At 51.4% G+C, this 13,959-nt stretch overlaps 1 protein-coding gene across 4 annotated transcripts in view; it reads left to right on the forward strand.

Annotated features, from left to right (window-relative positions):
• The window catches only part of SOGA1 (suppressor of glucose, autophagy associated 1), a 72,601-nt gene extending 58,861 nt beyond the window's left edge, over positions 1–13,740 (forward strand). For all 4 annotated transcript variants that reach the window (XM_045444675.1, XM_045444673.1, XM_045444672.1 and 1 more), the window contains 2 exons: positions 1,337–2,687; positions 6,713–13,740. In XM_045444675.1, the coding sequence (XP_045300631.1) occupies positions 1,337–2,687; positions 6,713–6,865 (1,504 nt within the window). In that variant the 3' untranslated portion in view covers positions 6,866–13,740. The remainder of the gene's footprint in view (positions 1–1,336; positions 2,688–6,712) is intronic.
• Positions 13,741–13,959: the final 219 nt, after the last annotated feature.

A 13,959-nucleotide genomic window follows, 5' to 3' on the forward strand; every position in this document is an offset into this window, starting at 1 on the left:
CCCCCTGCCCTGCCCTGCCCTGCCCTGCAGCCCCTCTCCTGTCCAACCCTTCAGGCCCTCTCCCTGCTCCACTCCTTGTCTGTCTTCTTTCCCTTGCCCCATGTGTCCACCACAGCACCTCAGCAGAGCTGATGGAGCCCTGGGATATGGTTTCTATGGAACTGAAGCCACTGAGAAGCCAGGAAGCTTGGGACAATTAGAATTCCAGCCCTTGATTTTTCTTGTTTGTTTGATTGTGGATATGTATGAAAACCTGGGACCCCATACATCCTAGCTGGGAAAGAAATTTTCAGCTCCTCTTGGGGTTCCTTCCTGTGTCTGGAGTTAGGGGAACCAGGCTGGGCTATTCCTGGGATTACTGAGCAGTTTCCTCTGGACCCAGCCCTGAGCTGTGGCCAGGGAGATCCTGGGGCTATCAGGGCCATACCTCCACCGTTACAAAACCCTGAATAGAATGAGAGCAACAGAACCCCATCTGGGCCATGAGAGGAACCTCAAGCCAGGCAGGCCCAGGGTGGGAGGGTGGGCTCCAGAGTCAGTGTGTGGGGTTTGAATTCCAGCTGTGCCATTTCTAGGAACGTGACCTTGGGTGATCCTTCCCATCTCACTCGAGTGGGAACCGTAGCACCTGTCGCCTAGAGTCCCTGGAGGGCCGAATGGTCTGACCTCTGAGATGCATTTATGTGCACCTGACACTGGAGGTCGTCAGGTAACACAGGTGCCAGAGGTTCAATGGCATCTTATTTGGGTTCCCCCAAAAGCAAACACAGGATTTGAGAACTTGTCTCAAAGATCCTGAGACAAGGATTTGAGTGCAGGTCGTTTATTTGGGAAGGGATTTTAGGAAACACTGGAAGTGACACAAGGAAGGGAAGGCAGCCAACAAAGGGGGATTTGTCATTCCGCGGACAACCGAAGCTCAGTTTCGCTGAGGAACCCTGGGAGCCCGAGTGGAACGTGCAGCTCAGAGTCACCTGTCCGAAGAGCAAGGAGGCTGGGTACTGAGCTACCAACTCCCACCCATTGTTTGCTGGGGGCTGTGTGTAGGGGCAAAACTCTGTGATATTTGTAGCTTCCTCTGCATGGAGGCCAAGTGTGCTCTTGCAGTCACAAAAAAAGCCCTTTGGTGGAGAATGGCAGGTGTTCGGAGTGTGCTGTGTTGGGTGTGTAGGTGTGGGTGCGGAGGCGATGTGGGGCAGGGCACCGATAGCGTCTTCCACAAGGCGTGAGCAGGACGGTCGTGGTCCCAGCTGTGGACCAGCGAAGAAGACCAGAGTGCCTGCTCTCTTTCCATTATCTTCCACTAACCTCACTCTTCCTCCTCTGCTCCTCCCAGGACCAAATCTGTTTCGTCCATGTCCGAGTTCGAAAGTTTGCTCGACTGTTCCCCCTACCTTGCCGGTGAAGCTGCCCGAGGCAAGAAGCTGCCCAACAACCCTGCCTTTGCCTTTGTGGGCACCCAGCCGGTGGACTCAGAGAAGGATGCCCAGGAACAGCCAGGGCTCTCGCCGCGGGACTGCAACCGCCTGGGCGCCCTGGGCTGCCAGGAGCCGGCAGGGAGGCAGATGCAGCGAAGCTACACGGCTCCTGATAAGACGGGTATCCGCGTGTACTACAGTCCCCCAGTGGCCCGGCGCCTGGGTGTCCCCGTGGTCCACGACAGGGAGGGCAAGATCATCATCGAGCCCGGCTTCCTCTTCACCACTGCCAAACCCAAAGAGTCAGCCGAGGCTGACAGGCTAGCTGAGAGCTCCTACAGCCGGTGGCTCTGCAACTTCTCACGGCAGCGCTTGGATGCAGGCTCGGGGGGCAGCCCCTCTGCGGCAGGGCCCGGCTTCCCAGCAGCCCTGCATGACTTTGAGATGTCTGGCAACATGAGCGACGACATGAAGGAGATCACCAACTGCGTGCGCCAGGCCATGCGCTCGGGCTCGCTGGAGAAGAAAGTGAAGAGCACGTCCAGCCAGACAGTGGGCCTGGCCAGTGTGGGCACGCAGACCATCCGCACGGTCAGCGTGGGCCTGCAGACAGACCCACCCCGCAGCGGTCTCCACGGCAAGAGCTGGTCACCTCGCAGCTCGTCACTCGTGTCGGTGCGCAGCAAGCAGATCTCCTCCTCCCTGGACAAGGTGCACTCGCGCATCGAGCGGCCGTGCTGCTCGCCCAAGTATGGCTCGCCAAAGCTCCAGAGGCGGTCCGTGTCCAAGCTGGACAGCGCCAAGGACCGCAGCCTGTGGAACCTGCACCAAGGCAAGCAGAATGGCTCCGCCTGGGCCCGCTCCACCACCACACGGGACAGCCCTGTATTGAGGAACATCAATGACGGGCTGTCCAGCCTCTTCAGTGTTGTGGAGCACTCGGGGAGCACGGAGTCTGTCTGGAAACTGGGCATGTCCGAGGCCCGGGCCAAGCCTGAGCCTCCGAAGTATGGCATCGTGCAGGAGTTCTTTCGCAACGTGTGTGGCCGGGCACCAAGCCCCACCTCGGCGGCAGGGGAGGAGAGCACCAAGAAACCGGAGCCCCTCTCCCCAGCCAGCTACCATCAGCCAGAGGGCATGGCCAGGATCCTGAACAAGAAGGCAGCCAAGTCAGGCAGCAGCGAGGAGGCCAGACTCTCGGTGCTCTCCCAGGTGGGGAAGGATGGTGTCCCCCGGGATGGAGATGGAGCCACAGTCCTTCCCAATGAGGTAGGTGGGAAGGGCCTTCTCTTTTTTCTGGTCTGGGGTGTTGACTTAACGTCCAAACTCTTTTGGCTTTCAAACCCGGGAATATGGTTGTGTGTTTCAAAAAGTCTTTTTGCTGGTCTGGAATGGGGGGTTAGTGGGGCACTTGGCTGGCTTAGTCGGTAGAGCACGTGACTCTTATTCTCAGGGTCGTGAGTTCAAGCCTCATGTTGGGTGTAGAGCCCACTTAAATGAATGAATGGAAGAAAGGAAGGAAGGAATGGGGATTGGAAGGCCCCAGACCTGATGGATACACGGTCTGAATACAAGAAACTAGTGAACATGACTTATCTGACCACCACACACCAGAAATTGCTAGCATCCCCTCCAGGGAAGAGTTGTACTCACTGCTCTCCTGCAACCCAATGGAGCCAGTGTGTTTGGTTCATGAGAGCCAATTGTATGCATCTCTGTGTGCAGTAAAGCACCTGGAAATCGGCCACAGTAGGAGGATTTACACCATGAAAATTGACAGGTACTCCAAATCAGGGCTTCTCCCCTCGCTCCTGGAAAACTAGTTATTAAACATTTTCCGGGGCGCTTGGGTGGCTCAGTCGGTTGAGCGTCCGACTTTGGCTCAGGTCATGATCTCATGGTTCATGGGTTTGAGCCCCGCGTCAGGCTCTGTGCTGACAGCTCAGAGCCTGGAGCCTGCTTTGGATTCTGTGTTTCTCTCTCTCTCTGTCCCCCTACCCCCGCCCCCCCTCCACTTGTGCTCTGTCTCTCTCAGTCTCTCAAAAATAAATAAACGTTAAAAAAAAATTTAAACATTTTCCCACACACCCCAGCCTACCCCCTAAGACTCTTTGCCTAAGTGCTTCTATTTCCTCTGAGAATCTTTTGCTGCACATGCCACCCCTGCACCCCCAGATATCAATTTCAGATTTGGTTAGGGATTATTTGCATGTTAGTAAAAGAATGCATATAAATTAGTTTTCCAGAAAGGGAAATGGTGGAACATCTTATGGATCCCAGGCATAAGGACCCGAAGCCCTCAGCACCTTCTCTGACTTCCTCTCCTCTCCCTTGAGCTTTGTTTTCTCTGATGTCTACTTACTTCCTGTCTCTCTCTCTCTTGCCTTTGCATATATGGTCCCAGCTCTGCTTCTATAACATCTTCTAGTTCAAACATCTAAGAGACACTGACTCAAATCCCTCTGTCTAATTTCAGATTACTAGAAGAAAGAAGAGATTGGGATTGGTCTAACTTGAGTGCAGTACCACCTTGATCTAGCCATATCACGTGATATCACATGGGTGATATCACATGACCTGCGGTGCACTCAGTAAAGGTTGTAGGTGGAGGGCAGGGAGGTGTCATGGGCTGTGATTGGCCCGTTTGTATGTATGTGTAGGTGGTTTCTAGTTTTTATCTATCATACATAATGCTGTGGTGGACAAGGTGCAAAAACATTTGTCCACATTTCAGATTATTTCCTTAGGTTTGAGTTGCAGAAATGGGATTACAGGATAAAAGAACATAACATTTTAAAGGCGTTTGATAAATATTGCCAAATTGTCTTTTTTTTTTTTTTTTAAGATTTTAATTTTAAGTAATCTCTCCACCCAGCATGGGGGATGAACTCACAAACCCCCGATCAAGAGTCGCATGCTCCACTGACTGAGCCAGCCAGGCACCTTGCCAAATTGTCTTTCAAAAGATTTTGCCCAGGGGTGCCTGGGTGGCTCAGTCTGTTGGGTGTCTAACTCTTAATTTTGGCTCAGGTTTGTGGGATTGAGCCCTGTGCTGGGCTCTGTGCTGACAGTGTGGAGCCTGCTTGAGACTCTCTCTCTCCCTCTCTCTTTGCCCCTCACTTGCTCTCTCTCTCTCTCTCTCTCTCAAAATCAATAAATAAACATTAAAAAAAAAAAGGAGTTTGCCTAATTTCTACAGCCTCTAGTGTATGTGGTTAGTACTTTACTTCTTCATACTCTCGAACCAGCAGGCCTTACTTAAAAAAAAAAGTATTTAAAAAAAAATTTTTTTTTAACGTTTATTTATTTTTGAGACAGAGAGAGACAGAGCATGAACAGGGGAGGGTCAGAGAGAGAGGGAGACACAGAATCCGAAACAGGCCAGGCTCCGAGCTGTCAGCACAGAGCCCGATGCGGGGCTCGAACTCACGGACTGCGAGATCGTGACCTGAGCCGAAGTCGGCTGCTCAACCGACTGAGCCACCCAGGTGCCCCAAAAAAAGTATTTTAAATTCTTACCTTTTTTTTAACTTTAAAAAATTTTTCCGTTTAATGTACATACTGAACATATCATAAAAATATGCCTCACTGAAGTCTCATAGACCAAACACACTCATTGTATTAGGGTTCTTTAGAGAAACAGAATCAATAGACTGTGTGTGTATACATACGTGTGTCTGTGTACATGTGTGTGTATAGAGAGAGAATTTTTTTTTTAATTTTTTTTTTTAACGTTTATTTATTTTTGAGACAGAGACAGAGCATGAACGGGGGAGGGGCAGAGAGAGAGGGAGACACAGAATCGGAAGCAGGCTCCAGGCTCTGAGCCATCAGCCCAGAGCCTGACGCGGGGCTCGAACTCACAGACCATGAGATCGTGACCTGAGCTGAAGTCGGACGCGCAACCGACTGAGCCACCCAGGCGCCCCGAGACAGAATTTTTTTATAAGGAGGCGGCTCACATACATAATTATGGAGTCCTAAAACCTAGAGGATAAGTTGGCAAGTTGGAGACCCAGCAGAGCTGATGGTTTAGCTGAGCTCAAAAACCTGAGAACCGGGAGAGCTAGTGATGTAATTCCAGTACAGCGCATGTAGCGAATATAGTTCCAGTCCTAGGACCATCAGGCAGGAAGAATTCTTATTCAGGGAGAGTCAGTGTTTTTGGTCTTCCAGCCTTCAACTGATTAGATGAGGTCCACCCACATTAGAGAGAGCAATACGCTTTGCTGATTTAAAGGTTAATCTCATCCAAAAGCAGCTTCACAGAAGCTCTCAGGATAATGTGTGACCAAATATCTGGGCACCTTGTGGCCCAGTCAAGTTGACACATAAAATTAACCATCACACTCATATCACCACATGTATATCAAGAGACACAGGTGGTATTTTGGATGTTGATTTTAAAGCTGATCCAGATGTTTTTCACTATGTAAAATATCATGTTACCCATTGACTCAGTAGTTCTTCTAGGAATGTAGCCTATGGAAATATTCACAGAGGTGGGAGAACATGCTTGTATAAATAAATGTATGGCATTATTAATAAAAATTGCTAACATTTATTGTGTACTTAGTAGGCACTATGCCAAGTGCTTTGCCTGTTATATTTGATTTCACCCTCACAACATTTTGGGAAAGGCATCATGTGCTTCATCTTAGAGAGAAGGAAATCAAGGTTCAGAGAGGTTAAGTAACTTATCCAGGGTCACACAGCTGGTAAATGGCAGGGCTAGGATTTGAACCAAGCAATTTAGTTCTATAGCAGCCCTTTTAACCATTATCCCTGTGTGTTGATAATAATAAAAAAAAATTAGAAACTATCTAAAATGCCATGTAAAAAATGAATTGGATAAATAAATTAAGGTACTGTGTTTCCATTCAGTAGAATAATGTATAGTATATAGCCATTAAGAAGAAGGAAATCTAGATACACATAACAACAGAAAAGTGCTTATATTTTGCAGTTACAAACTATGCTGTAGCAGATGATGTCATTTTGATAAATGTATGGGTGTGCAATGTGTTGAGAATTTATGTTTGACGGATAACATCTACTTTTTTCTCTGTGTGTTCCAGAATTGATTACATTGTGGAATGTTATTTATGAACATTTGTTATGGTTCTAATGGGAGAAAAACAATTATAAAGAATTGGTCTAGAGAGGGGACACAGCCCCTGGGAACCGGTTCCTCAGGCAAGGCTGGGCCCAAATTCCTTTGCCCAGCTGGCCACCCAGCCTCTGGGTAGCCGGTCCCTCTTGGCTCTTTCTGACTTCCTCCTCTCTTCCCCTAGGATGCTGTTTGTGACTGCAGTACTCAGTCTCTCACTTCCTGCTTCGCCCGGCCGTCCCGCACTGCCATCCGCCACTCTCCTTCCAAGTGCAGGCTGCATCCTTCAGAGTCCGGCTGGGGTGGGGAGGAGAGGGCAGCTCCCCCCAGCGAGTGACGGAGCAGCCGTGCTCCCCACCTCAACCAGCCCATTCCCTGGATAGCTGAGGGGAACAAACGGAGAGGGGACGAGGCGAGGGGCCCATGCCGTCGGCATCGTCTCACCCTGGAGGGACAGCAGCTGCACCACTGCCAGACAACAGCATTCCCATCCAGGTAAAAGCGGGGTCTCCTGCTGACTACTGGGTGGTGATCTCTGACTTCCCAGGGGAAGGCAGTGAGTGGAAGGAAGACCACAGCTAGGCTTCGGAAGTGGTTCCAGAGAGATCCTCTGGGAGCCCATCCATTGGGAGAGACTTGCCTCGTTCTGCCCAAACCCCCTTCTCAGAAGAGCCAAGGAAAGGATACACTTCTGGCCATGCTCCTCAGGGGAAAAGGCTCACAGAGATGTTCCCTGCCAACCACGTCCTCCTTCACGGGGAGGAAACACCAATGAGAAGAACAGTCTTTGCTGTAAGAGTCAACGTGGGGTTCCTGGTGAAGCTGAGGTGGGCATCATCCCCATCCCTTCCTTCTCCCCACTTCTTCCTCCTCCCAGCCCCACTGCTCTGGATTGCTATGGCTCTAGGGGGTATGATAGGGCAGTAGCCAGGGCCAGCATCTGCTTGGAATCCTGGAGCCCTGGATCTCCCTGTGCATAGCCTGGATGCAGCAAGGACTGGAAGATGAGGTAGAAAAGTGTGGGGCTCAGGGTTGGGTAGCCACTGGAACTGCCTCCCTGGTCAAGGTGGCTTGCGGGGCACCAACCTTGCCAGGAAACACCTTGAAGACAGAAATAGGTAGGGTCAGTTTCAAGACCTTGTGCACAGATAAATGCCTAAATACCCACTGCCTTGATGGCTGGGGGCCTCTTTCCCTGGCACCCTGGAGAGGCGTGACACATCTCCACTGTGTTTACATCCTGTGGCTGGTGGAGACATGTTCCCAATAAGAGACTCCCAACTGGCCACACCAGGCCAAGGAGCACTCCAAGAGGCCAGTGCCCCAGGACACGCTAGTGGACTGGGGCCTGGAAACACATTTCCTCGGTTGTTTATTTGAAGTTTTCTTACTATAAATATTTAAGGTAGTTTTACTTTATTTTAATAATTTAATTTACCCCAAAGTCCCTAAGGTAATTTATTGGAGGTTCTGACATGTATTCTTGCCATTGGGACAAAGTGAGGCTTCTAACACGATGGACAGGCATGGGGTCCCCCATGCCCACGAGGCAGCTCGGCAGCTGAGCTCTGGTCTCTTGGTCAAGTTTGGAGGGCCCCCCCCCCCGCCGGTAGAACTGGAGCCCTGCAGCTTGCTCCCCAGTACCGCTGACCATCTGGCCTCAGAGCACTGCTTTTCACTCACTGCTAGGTACTTGGCTGGCCCCCAGCAGTCAGTCTGTAAACGCTCACTGACAGGGTGGAGGGCTGGGCCACCATCCCCACTTCCCAAACATTCTCCATCTGCCCTCATTTTCTTCCCTCCCTCAGAAACCTTTTTTTAAGGAGTCAAACACAGATTCCTAAGGCTCTGTCAAGAGCATGGCTATCTCTCCAAATTCCTCAAATGAGAACTCACAGGAAAACAGGACTGAACTTCGAGAATGTTGTTTATTGCAGCTTTGCACATGGACCTGAGAGTGCCAGCCTGCCTCAGCTCTCACCACCTGCCAGCCTTCTCACCAGCCTCTTTCCTTAGCCTTATGGCCTCTCCTGGCCCCTGTTCCAGCCCCAGCTCCACTGCCTGCCCTTGCCCACGTCCCACGTGAGCTGCCTGAACCATCAGACAGACTCTGCCATGTGGCTCATTGCAATGTGGCGGGAAAGGCCTCAGCTGGCCTCCCTGTCGGTGCCAGTAAACCCATTTCGGTTGCACACATGCCTCCACACACGCAGATGCGTGGACGTCCTGCAACTGGCTGGGGGCCCAGAGTGGAAATACCAGAATAAAGCCACTTGTCTGTGGAATTTAGGAAGACCAAAAGCCAGCAGTTTTGCTTGTTTGTCCCCAGGACTCAGGAGACACCTCTGCATTCCCACCTGCTCCCAGTCCTGCCCTTTCAGGGTCACCTGGACAAGTCACCAAAGTCCTTCATATCCATTCCCAATGGGCAGAATGTGAGGGTCATGTCGGTCTGACCAGGTACTTCCTCATGCCATAATGACTTGTGCGGGCAGAGTGGGCAGGCCAGTGGAGCCAAGAGCCTGTCCCCTTTGGGGTGCCACTGCTCCCACCCAAAAGGTCAGGGGGCCCCTCCAAGGTTATGTCCAGGTGAGGGGATTCACACCAGGCCACACACCACCAGAGGCCTTCTGCCATCTCCCCAAGCCGTGGAGGGTCAGGGAGGTAGCACTCCCAGCCTTGGGGAGAAATCCTCGCGAGACCTGAGCCCTGAGGCTTATGGACCGCCCAGCCTTACCATCGTCCTCGTCCAAGATTGTCCTTGCCATCTCTTGTCTCAGCGCCTGGCTGCCCGGCCCTCCAGTTGGTGTCAGAGGCTCCAGATCTTGGTTTTCAATACTTCCTGCATGCCACTGTGCAAGGTCACTCATCACTGTTCCTACAGAAGCCTCTGGACATGGGGCTTGATGGGGTTGAAAATGTTATGTGTAAATATTGGTTTGGTTTGATTTTTAGCATTTTAATTAGTAACTGGTTGTGTTTTCTTTTTTGGGGTGTGGGGGGTTGGTTTGTAAAATCTCTACTCTTTTGGAATGTAATTTCTAAGTTTGTTTGTTTCTTCAAATGCCTTTTAAGTCTTGGTAACATTCCCAAAGCAGAAAACTGCCTGACCCACAGTGGGGATTCCCCTGGAGCACCCAGGAAGGAACACTGCCCTTCTTCTCATTTTCCCCCTTCCTACTCCTCCTCTGCCATTTTACTCCCAGAACTTTTTCCTCCTCTTCCTTCTCCCTGACTCCCTCTATCCTTCTTCCTTTTCTGCCATCTCCACTCTCTTCCACCAAAGTCCCAAGGAACCCAGGGGTCCTAATTTCCTACAGACCACTAGGCTTATTGTGTTGGCACCAGTTGGCTGGGGAGGGGACACAGGGGACCCTGATTGACCTAATTGACCTGGTCAATTGCCCAGATTGACCTAAACTGGATGACCTCATGTTTTCTGTGCCTGACCTCTTCCCAAAGCCAAACTAGATCCTCCTGGTGGCAGTGACTGTATTTGAAATGAAAATCAGACCACGTTGGCACATCAGTGGCTCCTAAATCTTGCATGCACAAGGCATCTGTGTCCAGTTTCTTGTCTCCCTGTTTTCCTCCCACTTTGATCCCCACCAAAGACTGACCAATTTAAAACCACCTCCAAGAGGTCTTGCTTTCTGTGAACTCAAAATGGGCCCCACCTCTTGGTCTTCCCCCAGGGACACTCCTCTCCCAGATGACAAAGTCAAGGGCCCAAAGACTTGACCCTCTTACACGCTGACCACTATATGGTTCCATCATACCCATCCCTGTGCACCTTTCACAGTTTCATCACCAGCCCGTTGTCCTCTTGCCCACCCAACTTTCAGGCTCTTCCTCCCTCTCCCCTCCCATCCAGAATGTCCCTCACCTTCCAGCCTCACCAGCCCCCACAAGCTCCCACTACCTCTTCAGTCATAGTAATCATCATCCTGTACACACCCCACCTAGAGCACTTTACTATCTAGAAATTGCTCCCCTCTCCCCTTCCCCCCACCCCTCTACACCCCCCCCCCCCCACCGCCCCGTCTCCTTCAGACCTCTCAGGGACAGCTCTGGGAGGCAGCCTTGGTAGGATGGGTTAGTGCAGATAAGGAAACTGAGGTGCAGGTCTCATCCCAGAGTCCCCTAACTGGGAAGTCAGCGAGCCTAGACTAGGACCTGGGTCCATCGGATCCCCTGGCCCAACTCCATCCTTCTTGCTGTGTAAACCCACTGCCCCACTGGGGGCTTTTTTGTGTAGGTACAAAACACCCAGAATATGCCACTACCTAACCCAGACACGAAACCATGCAATGGTCACCACTATCCATTTCCAGAACTTTTTATCACCCAAGCTGAAATTGTACCCACTGAACAATAACACCTCCCCACCCCCTCACCAAGTCCCTGGTAACCTCTGTTCTACTTTCTGTCTCTATGAATTTGTCTATTCTAGGTAGTTCATATAAATGGAATCACATAGTATCTGTCCTTTTGTGTCAAACCCCCTCAACTTTTTAGATGAAAAATCAGGCCCAGAGAAGAGAGTGGCTTGCCCAAGGTCAAACTAAACAGGACCAGACCCATGTTTCCTGACTCTCAGCGGGTGCTGCATCCCCAGCGGTGAATGAGACCCCCTCCACCCTGACATTCTTTGCTCTTGGTCGAGCCCTTTCCTCTCTCTGGGATCAGTCTGTTCACTACCCCTCCTCCTGCCCATCCTCTCTGTTACCATCTTCTGCCAAAACTCCTCTCCTCCTGCCTCCTCTTCTCAGCTGGTTCCCACCAACAAACCAAGTGCCCTGGCCCTTGGCCAGGTGTTCCTCTTAACACCCGAGCTTACCTTAGCACCCATCCCTTAATGCTTCCAGAACAGCTTCTCCAGCTCGGCTCCCTTGCCATGGATTTCCCTGGTACGTCAGCAACCCCTCCCTGCCCCCCTCAGGCTCACATTTCCATCCTGTCCAGGAAGTGCCTGTGTCTGTGGTCGTCCATCTCTGATGTTTGCTGTCACATTTGGTGGTGTTTCTTGGGTTCTGCTTTATTTATTTTGTGTTTTCTCAACACTAAAGGAGGCACCTTTCCAACACCTCAGACAGCATTAGCCTTGCCAGCCCTTCACATTGGGTTTGGCCCCAGCGACCTCCCAGCTGAGCAGGACATCCCCTAGGTCCACTCTTGAACCTTATTATCTTCTCTGTCCCAGGCTCAGGACCCCATTACTGTCCACTGTTGGGTGGGGCAGACTTGAATGCCTCCTTCTGGGCTCCTGTACCCTCCTCAGTCCTGCCTAGCCTTGTTTGGAAAGCAGATGTAGCCTAGCTTGGGTTCTTCTCTTCCTAGGTCATTCACCCATTGGTCTGTCTGTACATTTGACACCGCACTATCCTGTCTGCTCTTCCCTGGGCCTCACTGCCTCCAGAATAGCTTATCCTAGCAGAACCTCGCCCAGGCTTTACAAATTACCCCTCCCACTGGCGTTTAAAGTTTGCAAAATCCATAGACCCAAGAACCTCAAGGAACATGATGCTGGGCCCACATCCCTTGCCCAGGGGTCCTCCTCACCGCCTGCTACTCTTCCCTCACCCTCCTTGGACCCTCCCTTGTTTACCCCATCAGCCCTGTTTCCTTCCCTCCTTGCCCTTGACCAGCCCATGAGACCCCAGACCCTAAGGAAAGAAGCTCTGGTTTCCTCTAAGCATCCTTGAAGGGCTGAGGTAGTCAGGGCTTGGATGCTTTGTTACAGTCAATTCTGATACCAAACTGTTCTGTGAAGAGGAACCTCAGCTGGGAATCTGGAGACCTGGTCCAAGTGTGAGACCTCTTCTCCATTTGCCTGGTTCTAAGAGCCTCCCCATTCTATGATTTTATGATGTGCATCAGGATTATCCTCAGGGCCCCAGAACACCCCTTGTGTTTTGGGATCCTGCATCACCATCCTCTCTCCACTGGACCCTGGTATCCTGGCTCTCTCTCTACTCTGCCTCTGATCTCTGTGCCTTAGTTTATTTCTCTGCACAGGGGACTCACCACAAGACTATTCCCAGAAGCTTCCCGGGTATTTTGGTGCCTCAAAGGCTGGGCCTTGCCAGCTGTGGCCCGGCTCCCTGTCACTGCCTCAGGACACCAGGTTGCTGAGAATGAGGTGCCTGGAGGTTCTCAAAGCAGCTGGAGCATCACCTGGGAACTTGACAGAAATAAAAAGTACTGGCCCCACCCAAGACCTTTGGAATTAGAAATTCTGTTGTGGGGCCCAGCAAGTTGGGGGTTATTAATAAGCCCTCCAGGTAATTCTCATACAACAGGAGTTGGCCAACTGCTGACCTACACTAGCAATCAATCAGTGTAGCCTGGTGAAGGACTGAGGCTGGCCCGGACCAGGAACAGGTGGAAAATACCAATCTCATCTAGATGCCTGAGAGACTGGGAACTCTCCCTGCCCACCCCTCCCTGCCAAACAAAACAACTATGTCCTTCTTTTCCTCGAAGCTGGAGGGCAGGAAGAAGGCTATAATTTTCCTTTCCCTGCCTCTGTCTTAGTTCCAGCTCTGCTCATAAAAGGCCATGTAGGGTTGTGCTAGCCAGGCAGCAGGTATGAGTCCTTGGCGGGGAGGGGGAGCAGGAGAAAAACACCCTCACCATGTATCCCTTGGTAACCTCACCATAGGAGCATGGCCTCTCTTCATGTAGTAAAAAACCTAACTCCTCAAGGAAAGAATCCTAAATCCCTAGCTCCTCCCCTTCCTCCTTCCACCTCCAGGGAAACTGAATAGACAGTGCCAAAAAACAGCTCCAACGCCCAGCAGCTGGGGAAGACAGCCAGAACCTGTCGTCTCACCTTGGCCCCCCTTCCCCAACACCTGCCAATACTGTGAAGCCCCCTTCCTGCCCAGCCTGGTTTCTTGGTGAGGGTCCTGCAGTTGTGGGCCCTGGGGGGCCCCCAGGGAAGGGCCTTTGGGAGGGAAGGGACCAAGGGCATCCGTGGGCCAAACTGTCTGCCTCTCCTGTCCACTGTTTTCTCTTCCCCACTTCTGTCTTCAAAAGGCTCCTTCCCAAGATGGATTGGGTGCTAGGACAACTGGTCCAATCCGCCAGCTCTCCCTGCCCCTGTGTCTTATTTCAGACATAAGAATAACTGTACAGTGTAAACTTACAAAAGGTTTTTAATGGTTGTAGATTGGAAATAAAGTATGTCATATGAAGAGTTTCCTTGGATTTGGCCTCCTCTCTGATTTCTCTTACAGGGTGGGTGGGGCCCCCATCAGATCTGAAACCCGACTCTTCCCCCCACCCCTCCAACCCCAGCCCAGATGCCTGGAAAGGAGGGAGTCCTGGGAATGCCACAGCCAACTGGCTGTCTTGGCATCACTTGTGAGGGGCCACCTGGGGTTCCAGATGGTGACTCCTTACATCTCAGAGCCTCCTAGAATGTGT

Source organism: Leopardus geoffroyi, chromosome A3 (genome assembly GCF_018350155.1).
Source record: "Leopardus geoffroyi isolate Oge1 chromosome A3, O.geoffroyi_Oge1_pat1.0, whole genome shotgun sequence".
NCBI lineage: Eukaryota > Metazoa > Chordata > Mammalia > Carnivora > Felidae > Leopardus > Leopardus geoffroyi.